This window comes from Ailuropoda melanoleuca, chromosome 1, assembly GCF_002007445.2.
Source record: "Ailuropoda melanoleuca isolate Jingjing chromosome 1, ASM200744v2, whole genome shotgun sequence".
NCBI classification, from domain to species: domain Eukaryota; kingdom Metazoa; phylum Chordata; class Mammalia; order Carnivora; family Ursidae; genus Ailuropoda; species Ailuropoda melanoleuca.
The window spans coordinates 145108139-145122007 of record NC_048218.1 but is presented as its reverse complement, the minus strand read 5'-3'; the positions used below and the strand labels follow the sequence as shown (position 1 = coordinate 145122007).

Below are 13869 nucleotides of genomic sequence, written 5' to 3'. Positions count from 1 at the left end.
CAAGCACTTTTATGATTTATGACTGTAGAGAACAGGAAGAGAAGGTGAGAGACGGTGAGGAAAGAAGGGAAAACCTACAACATGTGGCTTCAAAAAAAGAGCTCCCAGATGTGTTTGGCCAAACTGTTCTGTGGCCCTCTCCCGGGGCAGGGGCGTGGGGAAGGTATGTCATTACAGTTCACCATTTCCTCATTATTTCTGCACTCTTACTTGTTGAGAAACAACAGCAGCAAGTACTTTTGTAACAGTAGTTGGTGTTCTCCAAAGTTCTCACCCCATAAATTTTGTGATGGGGATGTGTTGTGCCTGGCTCTGAAAATCACCTCTTCTCCTGGCCTCCCGTCAGGCCCCGTGTCATTTTGCAGAGGGTCTGAGCATTTTTCCACTGTTCTGGGCCCTCCGCTTCTGGTTTGACATCTGGAGCTCTTCCCACCACACCAGAGCTGTGAGAAATGTGGCCTGGTGCTGTGTTCATATTTGCTTGGGAACTTGCATTGCAAGTTTTATTTGTTGAGTTATTAGCTTTCTTTTATGACCCACATTCACATGTAGAATTTTGTGATATGCATTTTTATTTTAACTTCATTTCTGGTGCTATTTTATGTTCCTACCCTTGTTTTTCTCTCTTCTCTTTTATCTGCTTTAGATTTATGCTGTTTTATGTATTGCTGTAAGCCTCTTTAAACCCTGTCTGCAACAAAGCAGGGAATACATAAACAGATTTTTTTTTTTTTAAAAACAGGAATCGACTTAAAGCCTCCAGAGAAGTAAAATCCGTAGACCTTCCAAACTGCCACCTCATTAAAGGAATTGGTAAGTATGAGAAAATGCTCGTTATACACCTAACATTGTTTGGCCACCAACAGGAAAAAACTCATTAACAGTATTTTGGCATGCCACTAGTGTTGATCAGAGGAAAAATCACATTAAATCAACAAAAACCTCTTCAGTCAATCTTTTTTTGATCTCATGCACCTGCATTTCTTCTCTCTCTCACTCTTATTGCGATTTGTTAATTATTTGTGTAATCCTATGTTTATTGTTTGATTTCTTGCTTGCTTAGTGACTTTTCTGAACTAGTTTTGTAAAGTCTGTGTCCTTTGCTGTGTGTGGCCGCTGAAGCCTGTGCTCTGTCAGCCTAGCAGTCAGCTAGTGAAGGTGTCAGAAGGAAGAGGAGTCACAAAATGGAAAATAAAAATCTCTCCAGAAAATCTCCATTCCCCACAGAAACAACCCCAGAAAGAAAGTTTTTCTTCTCTTTCCTGATATTTCCAGTTCAAATGCAAACAAATATATGCATGCATATGTATTTTTCACAAATGGCATCTTAGTATAAGAATATATTCTACAACCTGCTTTATGCCAAGTGCAATGTGAACAGCTTCCCACATCAACACACGTAGGTCTGCCTCATTCTTTCTCATGGTGCCATGGTGGATTTAAGCATTTCCTTCTTAACACACATTTGGGTGGTTGTAGTTTTTTTGCAACTACAAACGGTTCAGTGAACATTGTTGTACATAGAACTCTTGTAGAACGGTAGCATAAATTCTTTACAGTGAGATTGTTGTTCAGGTAGCATGTGTGTTTAAAGTTTGATAGTCGGGGTGCCTGGGTGGCTCAGTCAGTTAAGTATCCAACTCTTGGTTTTGGCTCAGGTCATGATCTCTGGCTTGTGGGATCAAGCCCTGTGTTGGGCTCCACTCTGGGTGTGGAGACTTCTTGGGATTCTCTCCCTCTCCCCCTCCCCTCCCCCTCACGCACGTGTGTATCTGTGTGTGTGTCTGTGTGTGCACACTCTTTCTCCCTCTCTCTTTAAAAAAATAAATAAATATTTTTTAAAATGTTTAAAGCTTTGATAGTCATTGCTAAATTGCCCTGGAGTTGGCAATTCTACTAAACTCAGTACCTGACATTTATAAGCACATTCACTACAGACAGGGCTCGAAGTACTCTTTGAGCAAAAACCAAGTAGTGACCCTTTTCTGGATCACACACAAGAAGGCTTCGTTTTCATGAAACCTATCAGTTTTCAGAGCTGCCTTCTCTGCTTCAAAGTTTCTTTCCGGTTCTGTTATTTGCCTCTCCTTCATGCATCTGTTTTTTCTGTGCCCTGTCTCCTCATTTCCACTGCTACTTTGGTACTTTTTCCCAGTCCTAGCTCCCTAGGCCTAGACTCCTTGACTTCTTTCTCCTGGGTCTTCTCCTCTTTGCTACTGTTGCCCACACATTTAGCAGGAAGGTACAAACTCAGTATCAAATAGCAGACTGGCTAGATCTGTGCGGATAAGGCAGACAGTTCTAGAAATAAGGTTGTCTGGAGTCCCAAGAAACTCCACCACTGCACCCTGCCTTCTGACTCAGTCACGAAGTGCCCCCCTCAGAACCAGCCCCTAAGCAAGAGCCAGATGGCTTCTGTGAGGGATGTTGTACCAGGTTGGAAGGTTGAGTCCATGATCTCGAAGGTTACTGTTGCTACTGAGTTAATAATTGTCAAATTATTAAACAGCCCTTGGCCCTGTGGAGCCCAACTTCTGTGAATTCAAGTCTCAGAGTAGACAGTAGGGCACAGCCAGACACATTACAGGATGACCCGCCCAGTGTATTGCTGCTACAACTCCTTGGGATGGAGGGCTCCTCGGAGAAAAACAAGCCCAAAGACATTTGTATTCTGAACAGGCGTCTGTCTGTGTTTGTGACCTTTATGTTGTGATGTGTGTGAGCTGCTGTCTGGAATTGGAAAGAATGAGGAAATATGTCACCTATGGCCCTTCTCGTGAAGTGTTTAATGCCTCTGAGGCACTTCAAAAGGCAACAGAGCGAAGACGATGAGTGATTAGATACACATTTGGGATACATTTTTAGATCTAATTAGACTTGTGCTTCTTTCTTTCTTTTTTTTTTTTTTTTTTTTTTTTTTTTTTGTTTTTTGCTCTGTGGTTAGCACGTACCATATGAACATTTGTTGAATTCTATGTTAGTGATGCATAATGGCTAATAATAGCCTGTGGTTATATGTTTTTAATAACAGTCGCTTATTCAGTGGTCTTTTGGTTACAAGGAATAACAGTGTGCTGGGCACGTACATTCCCATACAGGCAAAAGCAACTTCTGGTAGGCAACAAGGGTAGAAAAGGTTCTCTTCTTTAGTGTGCGCTTTGGAAACAATAGCAGCCATGCACTTGAGGCCAACAATCCCTCTAAGAGGTAAGACCACTTTTCCCTACCTTTCCATTCCCATCAACACCCATACTTACACACCAACACACACACACACACTCCAGTGCTACATTCACCATGACTAGAAATGAACTCTTGGCAATTCTTGGGTGCTTTATACATATCATCTCATGTCTTTCTGTTTTAACAAATAGTGGTCATCTACCACGTATCATAGAGGATGTGTGCCTTCTATGGGGCTCACTGTCCCATTTTTTCTATTCCTTTCCCGTCTTTTCCAGGCAGAAACCAAGCTCTTACCCAAGATTTGGCCTAATATCAACATCTAAATAATAAAAATTATAATGCCAGGAGCTAGTTAAGTCTATTTGAGGCTTAAAAGCTTAAAACATTTTCTAAATGTCTTTGAAAATGCGGGCATTCAGAGTTCTGGACTAAAATAAAATTTTGAATGGATTGCCTCTTTGAGTTAATTAGCGGTTTTATACACTTGGCAATCAAGACCTTTACAAAAACTGCTGCTGGGGAGATTTAAAAAAAAAAAAAAGGCACTGAAGTTTGCAGCCCTTGTGATCGGTTACTTTACAGTCTACCTATGAAAGGAAAACAAAATATACACTGCTGTGAGATTTAGATTTCTTTTTTCTTTTCTTTTTATGACAGATAAGGACCCAAAGCTCAGAGAGGTTTAGTACCTTTTGCAAATTCTCTTTCCAATAGAGTATCTCCTCCCAGAGTGATTAACACACATACCTCACCAGTGAGCCAAGAGTGGACAATAAAAGGTACATTACGTATCAGGTACTCTATTGAGCATGGCCAGGGCTGATTTGCTGTTATAAAGTTACACCTAGAGGAGAGAGAAATTTATCTTCTTTTACTTGGCCATCAAAGATAAGCAAATGGCCTAGAGTGATAAGATGACTACGATCTGTGCGGCCAGTCTGGTACAAAGGCTGATGAAGCAACACAGTTGTCTTCAACATACTGCTGCTTTCTCGGTCCACGACTGGAACTCCAGTTATTGCCACTCCCCAGCAGGAAAGGGTAGAAAGAACATTAACGTGGCTATTATTTTTAGTTTATTTTACCCAGAAATTGCATGCATACTGTGTTCTCACATCCCATTAACATGAACGGAGGCAAATGGCCACAACTATTGCAAGAAAGGGTAGAAAATCTCTGTGGCTGTGTCCCCATGCACTGGAGCTGCAAAGGAAGAAGGGGAGCATGGACAGTGGGGGGCAGTTAGCCATCTCGGACATAGAGCATTACCAAAGGAGTAAGAATAAATAAGAAATCAGATGAGCTAAGCTAGAAGACTTTCCAGTGCAAGAGGGTTTTAAAAGAGGTTTTAAAGAAAAGTGCAGAATATGGATTGGTGAGGAACTTGGGAGGAGGCATGGAAGCAAAACTTTTGGGAGGAAAGCCAACCTGTGGAATTGACCACAGTCAGATTTACAAAGTACAGTGTCTTCAGAGAGGAACCAGCAGATGGTTCTGACAGAGAATTCATTCGATGCTAGGTTGTCTTTTTTTCCTGTGTGCTTTTAAGTCAGAGCAAAAGGATTTGAGTCCCATCTTCCCAGTTTGTGACCTTGAACAATCTCCCTAACTGCTCAAAGGCTCTAATTTCTTAACTCTAAAATGAGAGATAATATTATTGCTGCTTAGGATGTAGGAAATTATGTGAAATAATGTATGTAAAGCGCTTACAAGGAGCCTGGCCCTTGGTAAACACTGTATCTTAGTAGCTATTACTATTACTACTAGTACTACTCCTATTATTAAATTAGAGGAGAAAAAATTTCTCCAGCATTGACTACTCTTGCAGTAATCACACCAAAGAGGTGATACGAAATGATAAAATTCTCTTGTAGTGATGGATGTAGAAATGAAGATGGGGTGGGGGTAGATCTGGAAAATATTCTAAAGAAAACTAGATAAGACTTTTTTTTCCTTGCAATAGGCAATGAAGTTAAACAGAAAGAAGTTACAGTGTGGTTGAAATGAAAATATCTTTTCAAAACATTGTTCTTTTCTTGATTACTAAAACAATACTATCGTTTGTAGAAAATTTTAAACAGTAAAGATGAAAATGAAAAAATCACTCATAATTCTGCCACCCAAAGAAACCTTCTTAATTTGTTTCTATATATCTTTTCTTGAGCTTTGTATAAGCATGTACACATGGAAATTAAATTGTTTTAAGTAATTTTTCCGGAGCAACAAATTTTATTTCATTGACTTCCTACTAAATGGATCCAGAAAGCAAACCTTGGACTGATATGTGCATGTGAGCGCGTGCGTTTGTATGTTTGTGGTTGCAGGTACACACGTGTGGTGTCGAGTTCCCCTGGTCCCTGCTCATTACCAGTTGAGAACCGCCGTGGGACTAGAGACCAGAAATTTTTGACTTTTTTTGCGGTATTACTGACCCTTTTTTAAACCAGCTGAAAGCCAAGGATCCTTTTCATTGAAAATGTCTCAGCTGAGCATTCAGATGATATTTTGCATTGCATAGAGTTTTAACAAGTTCACGGACTCTAAAAGCCATTTGTGGCTCCTTAGGGATCCGCAGCCCCAGGTTAAGAACTCCTCCGCTATGCCGTGCTTAAGCTATAGATGTATCTTCTTGCCAAGGAACAGGCATTGCAGGTGTTCATGATTGCAGTCATCTTTACGAAGTGAAGTTCTTGGCATTTTTATTTTCTTTTGCTTCTCTCCACTATGATAGAGCCAGCGACTCTGGAGGCAACCGGCCAAATGCAAACGCGTGAATCAAAACCAAAATGGCTGCATAGATGCTGTTTGGTTTTGACAACCTAGAAATAATCTTGGGGAAAGCCTTTGGAGAGGCCTTAAAGGGGAAGATTGGATTTTGTGGACTCAAAGAATGTGTCATGATTTGGCTTAATCTAAGCCATTTTTATTCCTCTTTTCTTGTGTTTGGGTCTATTATCTGTCTGCGGAATTTACACAGTGAGACCACTGGGAAGGTTTTATGTCTAATTATTTGCTGTGCTGTGTGGAGTGTGCTGAGACAATCAATAAACAATCAATAGTAATTGTAGCCTGCTCAGAGACAAGCGTTAGAAGGTTCAGCTGGCTTAGGTGCATGGTATTTTTCATTAATTTCCTTTTGCTGGTTGTTTTCTGTAGTTTAAAGCCTAACTTTAAAGATTAAATGGAAAGCTTTCTTTGCTTATGAGAACAAGCAGACATTGTTTTTTAAAGAGGGAATATATAATCCCAGGTGTCTTATCTCTGTTAATGGGAGAAATGTCTGTGTTTGCTTCAGATTGAATGAGCAGAGAAAGGGACAAGGATATTTGCATGGTTAAATGACTATGAGCCCTTCTCTCTGAAAGTAATATTCCCCTGATGTCAATTACTTTTGTACAGACATCTGGGTGTTTATCGTAAGAGTGTACAGATGTCAACTTTTTCTGTATTATAGCTGGAAATGTAGTGATTACTTGACTTTGATTTGAGTAAACATAAAATATCTAACATTTAAAGTCAGAGGTTCACTGCAGAAAGGGATTTAGACTGACGTGTATTAAAGAGAGTGGTTGGGGAAAAAATTCGAACCATTCCTAAAAATGCAGGCACTGATAAAGTAAACTAAGTCCCAGTTATGTTACATCTAACAAATAACAGAATTTGAATGTGACATTTATCTATTTCTTGAACTTACAGAAGCTGGTGCAGATGATATTGACATACTTCCCAATGGTCTGGCTTTCCTCAGTGTGGTGAGTATCTCCTTCCTTCCCCAGTCTCCATGGACGAGGTACAGGGGAGTTTGATGAGGCCTGCAGGGCAGTAACTTGTGTGTAAAATTGCTCACTTTCAAAAATATGTTCGGGGGCGGGGGGGAAGACAGTTTAAACAGGATTTTGGAAAATGTCCTCAAGCTTATCTAAATGTAGAGATGAAAAAATCTTTGGCAATTGATTAATTGCTCTTTATGTCCCCACTGCATTGCACTAAAATATTCCAATGCAATCTGTGTTTCAAAAGTTTCTTATTAAAAAGCATACTTTGGGCATTGTGGATATTCCATACTACATTATACTCTTCTAAATACAGCATCTGTCTCTCTTTCCATTAGCTTCTCAATTTTAAGCTCATATTCTTGCTGTTATTGTTTATTTTCAAGCAATATACCAAGTTTCCCAGACCAAGGCTTTTTCTTTCTCTTTCCCCCGAATAGCTTCTCATGAAAGTCATCAGCTGAGTTTATTTATACCCTTTCGCCTTAATTTCTTAGAAGCTGAAAAATAACCACTTCCCTGGGCATACATTAGAAAGGCTGTAAAATTGATTGGCCTGCATGCTGGCCTACACCAGCAGCCATCTAATTGGAAAACTGTGTAAGTGGGCGATGAGGAGGTTCTGACCACGTTCTTCCCTGGCTTGGGCCCCCAGGAGCGTCCTTGGCATCGTCATGGGTTCGGTTTTTCTTGAGGAAGGCGGCCTGTGCTGATTCTGTTCCCTCTCAGCGTCCATTATTTTCAGACTCTGAGACTTAGGTGTGAAAAGCATGGAGATACTTTAGAGGAGTCACAGCACCAATGAAACAGTGGTCAGACCTATGGGAGACGTGAGAGAACTCGGCTGAGAGGAGAATGAGGCGGTGGGATACGGGTCAGGTTCCTGATGGCTTTTAGGTGGAACACTGAGCAGCTGGTTGTTACCACTGAGGTAAAAAAAGAAACATTGTAGGCTTTGGCAAGAACACTAATATATTAAACTTTAAAAATATAGTCTCAAAAGACAAGGTTATGTCATTACCTTCACAGAAAGAGTAAAATGGATATTTCTAGTAGGACTATCGGTTTGTTTGGAAGCACATGCTTATGCAAGTCTGTAGGCTTAGGAGAAAACACTGGGGCTGCTTGTCAGAATTGTTCGTTAACCAGAGACACAAAAATCCCGAGGAAAGTAGAACTCACTTGCTTTTTTTTTCCCCCCCAAAAGAGGTATTCTCAGAGATTTTTGTAATCCAGAACTCACATGTTTCAAGATCTCAACCCCCATAGGAATAAATCGGAATTAGAAGTAAGGTCTCCAAGCACATAAATCTATAGTCATTTCCACGGAGGGACTGATGACAGTCTCAGTGATCTTGTAGCCATGTCAATAGAATTTCTTCAGCTTTTTTGTCCTTCCTTGCTTATCTGACTGTCTTTTTTTCAAATTTAGAAACAATCCCACTTTACTGCTGATTTTTTTAACTACTCAGCATTGTCTCTACTGTTTCCCAGAACTCACTCCTTTCTAAACGAGTAACATGTATCTCACGTCAGCTGTCTCTTCCTCTTCCAAGCATGTTAGCCCATCTGACCCATCCTGTTCCATGGTTATGGGTTTGAGAGTCACCCCAAAACCAACATCACACTTACTGAAGAATTGGGTGACACAAAATGGAATAGAAGAAAGATTTAAATGACCATGTGAGTGTACTTAACACCGCTGAACTATATGCTTAAAATGATGAGGATGGTAAATTTCGTGATGTGTATTTTACTGCAAGTAAAAATAAATCAAACTTTTAAAAAGAGAAAAAACAGATTTCAATGGTAGGGAGTATTAAAATGACCATGGATAGTGATCACTGTCCCTGGTAGAGCTTTCTGTGCCTTCGAGTCATGCTCTTGTTTATGGGACAGTGATACGAAATAGAGATTATCAGCCACTGCAGTAGTGCCGCCACGTAGGGATAGTGTAATTCCAGTTTATTCTGCTTCCTGAGCCTGCCAGCCTTGAAGGTTTATCATTTTGATAGATTTTTTTAATGGGAGATAATTTCTATTATGTTCAACTTTGTGCATAACGTGAGACTTAATTTTTGTATACTCTTTTAGATTTGCATAAAATATGACTTAAAAAGATCTAAAAGAGAAAACACCTAGATTATTTCAGTGAGTCCCAAGAAAACATTAAAGAAAATTCAACGTTTCATTCCTGGTTGAAAGCTCCAAGAAAACTAGAAATGGAAAGTAATTTCTCTGAAACCTACAGCAGACATCATTCTTAGTGGTAACACATTAGCCGCCTTCCCATAAATGTTTAGAAAGGGAAGAAAATGCCCCCAAATATTATAACCGTCAGTAATCTACTAGAGTTGTTAATAACCCAACAAAACAAGAAAAAGAAATATGAGGTAGGAAAAAAGTCAAAACTACCCTAATTTTCAGACATCATCATTACCTGCTTTTTAGACAATCCAAGACATTCAACTAACAGACTATTAGACCTGTGGGGAGAGTTCAGTGAAATGGTTGGATTCAAAATGAACATGTAAAACTCACTGGCTTTCCCATGCACAAGGAAGAACCAAATGAAACTGTAATAGTAATAAAAATAATAATGTTCCATTCAGAACAGCAACTTAATTTTCAAAATTTATACAGAAAAATTGATGAGCAGAAATATCTAAAACTAGTTTGTGAAAACAAAACAATGAGGTGTGGGATATGGGGACTGGCCATAAATGTATTGGCTGTATGTATAAGTAAAGCTATAGTAATTAAAGAGCGGTGTATTGGTACAGGAATAGGCATGAGCCCCCATACAGATCAGTATACAAAGGGATCTTGTACATAAGGGTGATACTTGCAATCAGTGGGGAAAGGACAAACTATATGCCAGGCACAGCTCCAGGCCATGGGATCTAGCGGTGAACAAATGAGACAAAAGTCCTGACCCATGTTGCAGTGGGGAGAGGATGAATCTGTGTCAGATGCTAGCAACACTTTAATGAGAAGTAAAGGAAGGTGGGGCAGTGGAGAGGGACACCTGTGCTGAGGGTGTGGTCAGGCCGTTTATGTATATCTGAATATATGCATCTATGCCAAACGGCGGTGCTTGCCATTTGACATAGATATAAAGCATCTAGGAGCCCTAGATCTTGCAGGGTGGGGTGGGGTGAGGTGGGGTGGGGAGCATTCCTAGGCAGAAGGAACAGTGTGTATAAAGGCCCTGAGTGAGAATGTGCTGGTTTATGTGAAGAGCATCAAGGCAGCCATGTGGCCAGTAGGAGATGAGCTTGGAGACCTGGAGTGTTTAGGGCAGGGAATGTGCAGGAGAGTGAGCAGGGCAGATGGTACAGGGCCTTCGGTCAATCGGAAGATCTTCTACTTTGTAATCTGAGTGAGATGGAGTTTTGATCAGAGGCGGGACATCTGACATAATTTGGATGTTGGTGGGAGACCGGTCTTCCGGGAAAGGCAGAAAAAGTCAGAAAGGGCATTTAGTTGTGAGCCGTTGCCATAATTGTGGCGGTGGTTTGGACCAGGGCAGTCATGGACAAAGTGGTGAGAAAGGTTCTCATCCTTATGAAGGGACTTATTTTCAAGGTAAAGTTAACAGGATTTGCTGATGGATTGGATCTGGAGCATGAGACAAGGAGGGAAGCCTTGACTGACACCATTCACCAAGACTTTGTGCCTCTCTAGGGGCAAAGGGCGGCCAAGGGCTTGAGGGTCAACAGCCCGTGTGTAAACTTTCACTTCTCCCCCACCCCCCTCAACTCCGCTTGGTATCTCCCAGTCCACCAACCTTCCCCTTAAGAGACTACACCCTTAGTCTTGTGCCTCAACTCAGAAAAATCAGTTCCTTTTCATCTTGCGGCTCTCACCAGCCTCCAATTCCTATTTTTTCTATCATCTTCTCTCTGCTTTCTTGCTGTTTGTAGCTGTAATGCCGCCACCTTTAACCAAAGTCTGTATTTATCATTTATTTATACAGCCCATTTTAGCCTATAAACACACTTAAGCCTCTATATTTAACTTTTTCCTCTGTTTTGAAAAGGGTTTAAAATGTCCGGGACTCCACAGCTTTTCCCCAGATAAGCCTGGAGGGATACTAATGATGGATCTAAAAAAAGAAAACCCGAGGGCTCTGGAATTAAGAATCAGCCGTGGGTTCAATTTGGCTTCGTTCAATCCACATGGTATCAGCACCTTCATAGACAACGGTAAGAGCTGATGAGCTCCCCACATTGAGAAACTTACCATGGCTTGCAAATGCCTGTGGAAAACAGATTTGGATCATATCTATAGTAAGAGAAGAACAATTAACTCGTGAATTCTTTCTGTATTCTTCATACAAATAAGTTGATCATTTGCCTCTCCAGCTAGCAGCCAACATAGGCTACATGTGGAATTTCTAACAGTTAACACCTGGGAGAATGTTTAGATTTCATAACCTTTTCCATATATCTATGATTATTGCATTAAAAAAGAGCTATACTTCTGAATTAAACTATAAACAGATTATTCATGAATTCTGTATATGGAGTGGAAAACACTCTTTCTTAAAGGTCAGGGGCCCAATGATCAGAAATAACAGCAGCCAGACAGTGATGGGAAAGACGGGGAAGAAGAATGATCTGTTAGGTCGTCTCACAGCTTATATGTTCAACCTTTCCCCGCCTGTGGTATTTAAATGTCAGTGTCTGCCCAGAGGTCTTATGGTTCTGTCTTGTAAATTAACTCTGTTCTTTCAATTCTTTAGACGACACAGTTTATCTCTTTGTTGTAAACCACCCAGAATTCAAGAATACAGTGGAAATTTTTAAATTTGAAGAAGAAGAAAATTCCCTTTTGCATCTAAAAACAATCAAACATGAACTTCTTCCAAGGTAGTCAGCCCTTTTGTTCATGTCCAGTTTATCTCTGGCATTTCCATGTATTCCCCATGATGGGCCTCTCAGCCTTGATAAGAGCTAAAATACGTATATGTGTACACATACGTAAATACGTGTGTGCGTGTGTGTACGTGCGTGTGTGTGTGTGTGTGTGTGTGTGTGGTTTCCTTGTAGAGCAGGGGAAGTCAATATCACTCATAATAATCAGTGTTCTCTGAGGATTCCCTTGAGAAACGATAAAACGCTGGATTACAGGGGAGCTCTCTTCCGGGTCATCTTGGGAGCAGAAGACAAGCCTCCCTTTTTTTCCTTCTGTCACCTTCCATCTCGGATGACTCATCCCCCGAACCATAATACTTGTCCTGCCAAAGAGGAGTAGCCTGCTTTAAATGAAGTCCGTGCACCGGTGTCATGGTTGCTGGGGGCTAATGGCCACACAGAGTTGGAGGGATTCAAACTGAAAGCGGGTCACTCCTACTTCCAGAACATACAACCGGTTGATAATGTGGCTAAAAGACAGTCATGTGTATTTCCCCAGCTCAGTTTGCGTTAGCTTACTGCTTCTTTTAAGTTCGAACTTGATGAATATTTTTAATTTCTCCATCCCTATCTCAGGCTTCTGCATATAATTTTTAATCGTTCTTCCAAAAAATGCACTTCATAATAAATGGGAGTGTAAATACTGTCCAGGCAGCCTCTATCACCGTGCTCTTTCAGAAAGAGAGGACTCACCTTCCCTATAGCTCTGTTTTTCATTTAACGAAGAAAGCAGCTCTTTCAGAAATTTTTGCATAGGGTAATTGGAATTTAAATTTAATAACGCCTTTGCCTAACTGGTTTTTAAAATGTAATTGTTGGGGCGCCTGGGTGGCATAGCAGTTAAGCGTCTGCCTTCAGCTCAGGGCGTGATCCTGGCGTTATGGGATCGAGCCCCACATCAGGCTCCTCTGATATGAGCCTGCTTCTTCCTCTCCCACTCCCTCTGCTTGTGTTCCCTCTCTCGCTGGCTGTCTCTATCTCTGTCGAATGAATAAATAAAATCTTTAAAAAAAAAAAAAATAAAATAAAATAAAATGTAATTGTTTTTAGTATATAAATCTCTCCCCTGAAGCATTGTACTCCGGCAATTTCATCATCCATCTCTCTGCAAGTGTTTATCGAGTGCCCGTTTGTTCTCGGCAGGTCGGCTTTGTGAGGCAGGTAGAAATTGAACAGTCAACCTTAGTTTGACTAATAACTAAGCAAAGGAACTCAGGAAAATCCGGCAACTGAGTAAATGAAAGCTAGGTAAATGTTATTGATGGCCTAACCAGCTCAGCAGCCAATGAGGCTCTGTCCAGCTCGATACTATAGGTAGCTGTATCCTTCCGTATTGTTGCCAGACCCTACATTTCTTGCTGTCAAAAAACATACCCTGTTGGCACCAAGTTCTTTTTTCTTTTATAATAGTCCTGCCATAATTGCTAAATGACCTGTCTTCAAATTACCTGTTATCATACAAAATTGTTCTCTGAAAAATGATATTATAGTAGATTGCATGTAACTATAGCCACGTGACTTTTAGCTGAGCTTTTCCTGGGAAACCTCGTACCAAAAATTTAAAGCATAGGTTGTGTGTGCCTTCCAGAGACTTAATCTTTAATGAGACCAACTGGCTTCTTATTTTCTCTCACATGTTATTTTTTCTCTTTCAGTGTGAATGATATCATAGCTGTTGGACCAGCACATTTCTATGCCACCAATGACCACTATTTCTCTGATCCTTTCTTAAAGTATTTGGAAACATACTTGAACTTACACTGGGCAAATGTTGTTTACTACAGTCCAAATGAAGTTAAAGTGGTAGCAGAAGGATTTGATGCAGCAAATGGGATCAATATTTCACCTGATAAAAAGTATGACTCCTTATAAGAGTATCTTCATTTCTCCCTAGTAGTGGTGCTGGGTCAAATTCTTCACTTTGCTTTATTTTTCCAATGTAAAAAGCTTCCTTGATATTTTTTTGCTCTATGAGATATATATATATATAT

At 40.4% G+C, this 13869-nt stretch overlaps 1 protein-coding gene across 2 annotated transcripts in view; it reads left to right on the top strand.

The window, feature by feature from the left end:
- Positions 1 to 13869, top strand: part of LOC100466658 (serum paraoxonase/arylesterase 2) — a 28287-nt gene that overhangs the window by 8238 nt on the left and 6180 nt on the right. For both annotated transcript variants that reach the window (XM_034667914.1, XM_034667917.1), the window contains exons 2-6: positions 743 to 813; positions 6883 to 6938; positions 11002 to 11167; positions 11707 to 11833; positions 13534 to 13734. In XM_034667914.1, coding sequence (XP_034523805.1) covers positions 743 to 813; positions 6883 to 6938; positions 11002 to 11167; positions 11707 to 11833; positions 13534 to 13734 — 621 coding nt within the window. The remainder of the gene's footprint in view (positions 1 to 742; positions 814 to 6882; positions 6939 to 11001; positions 11168 to 11706; positions 11834 to 13533; positions 13735 to 13869) is intronic.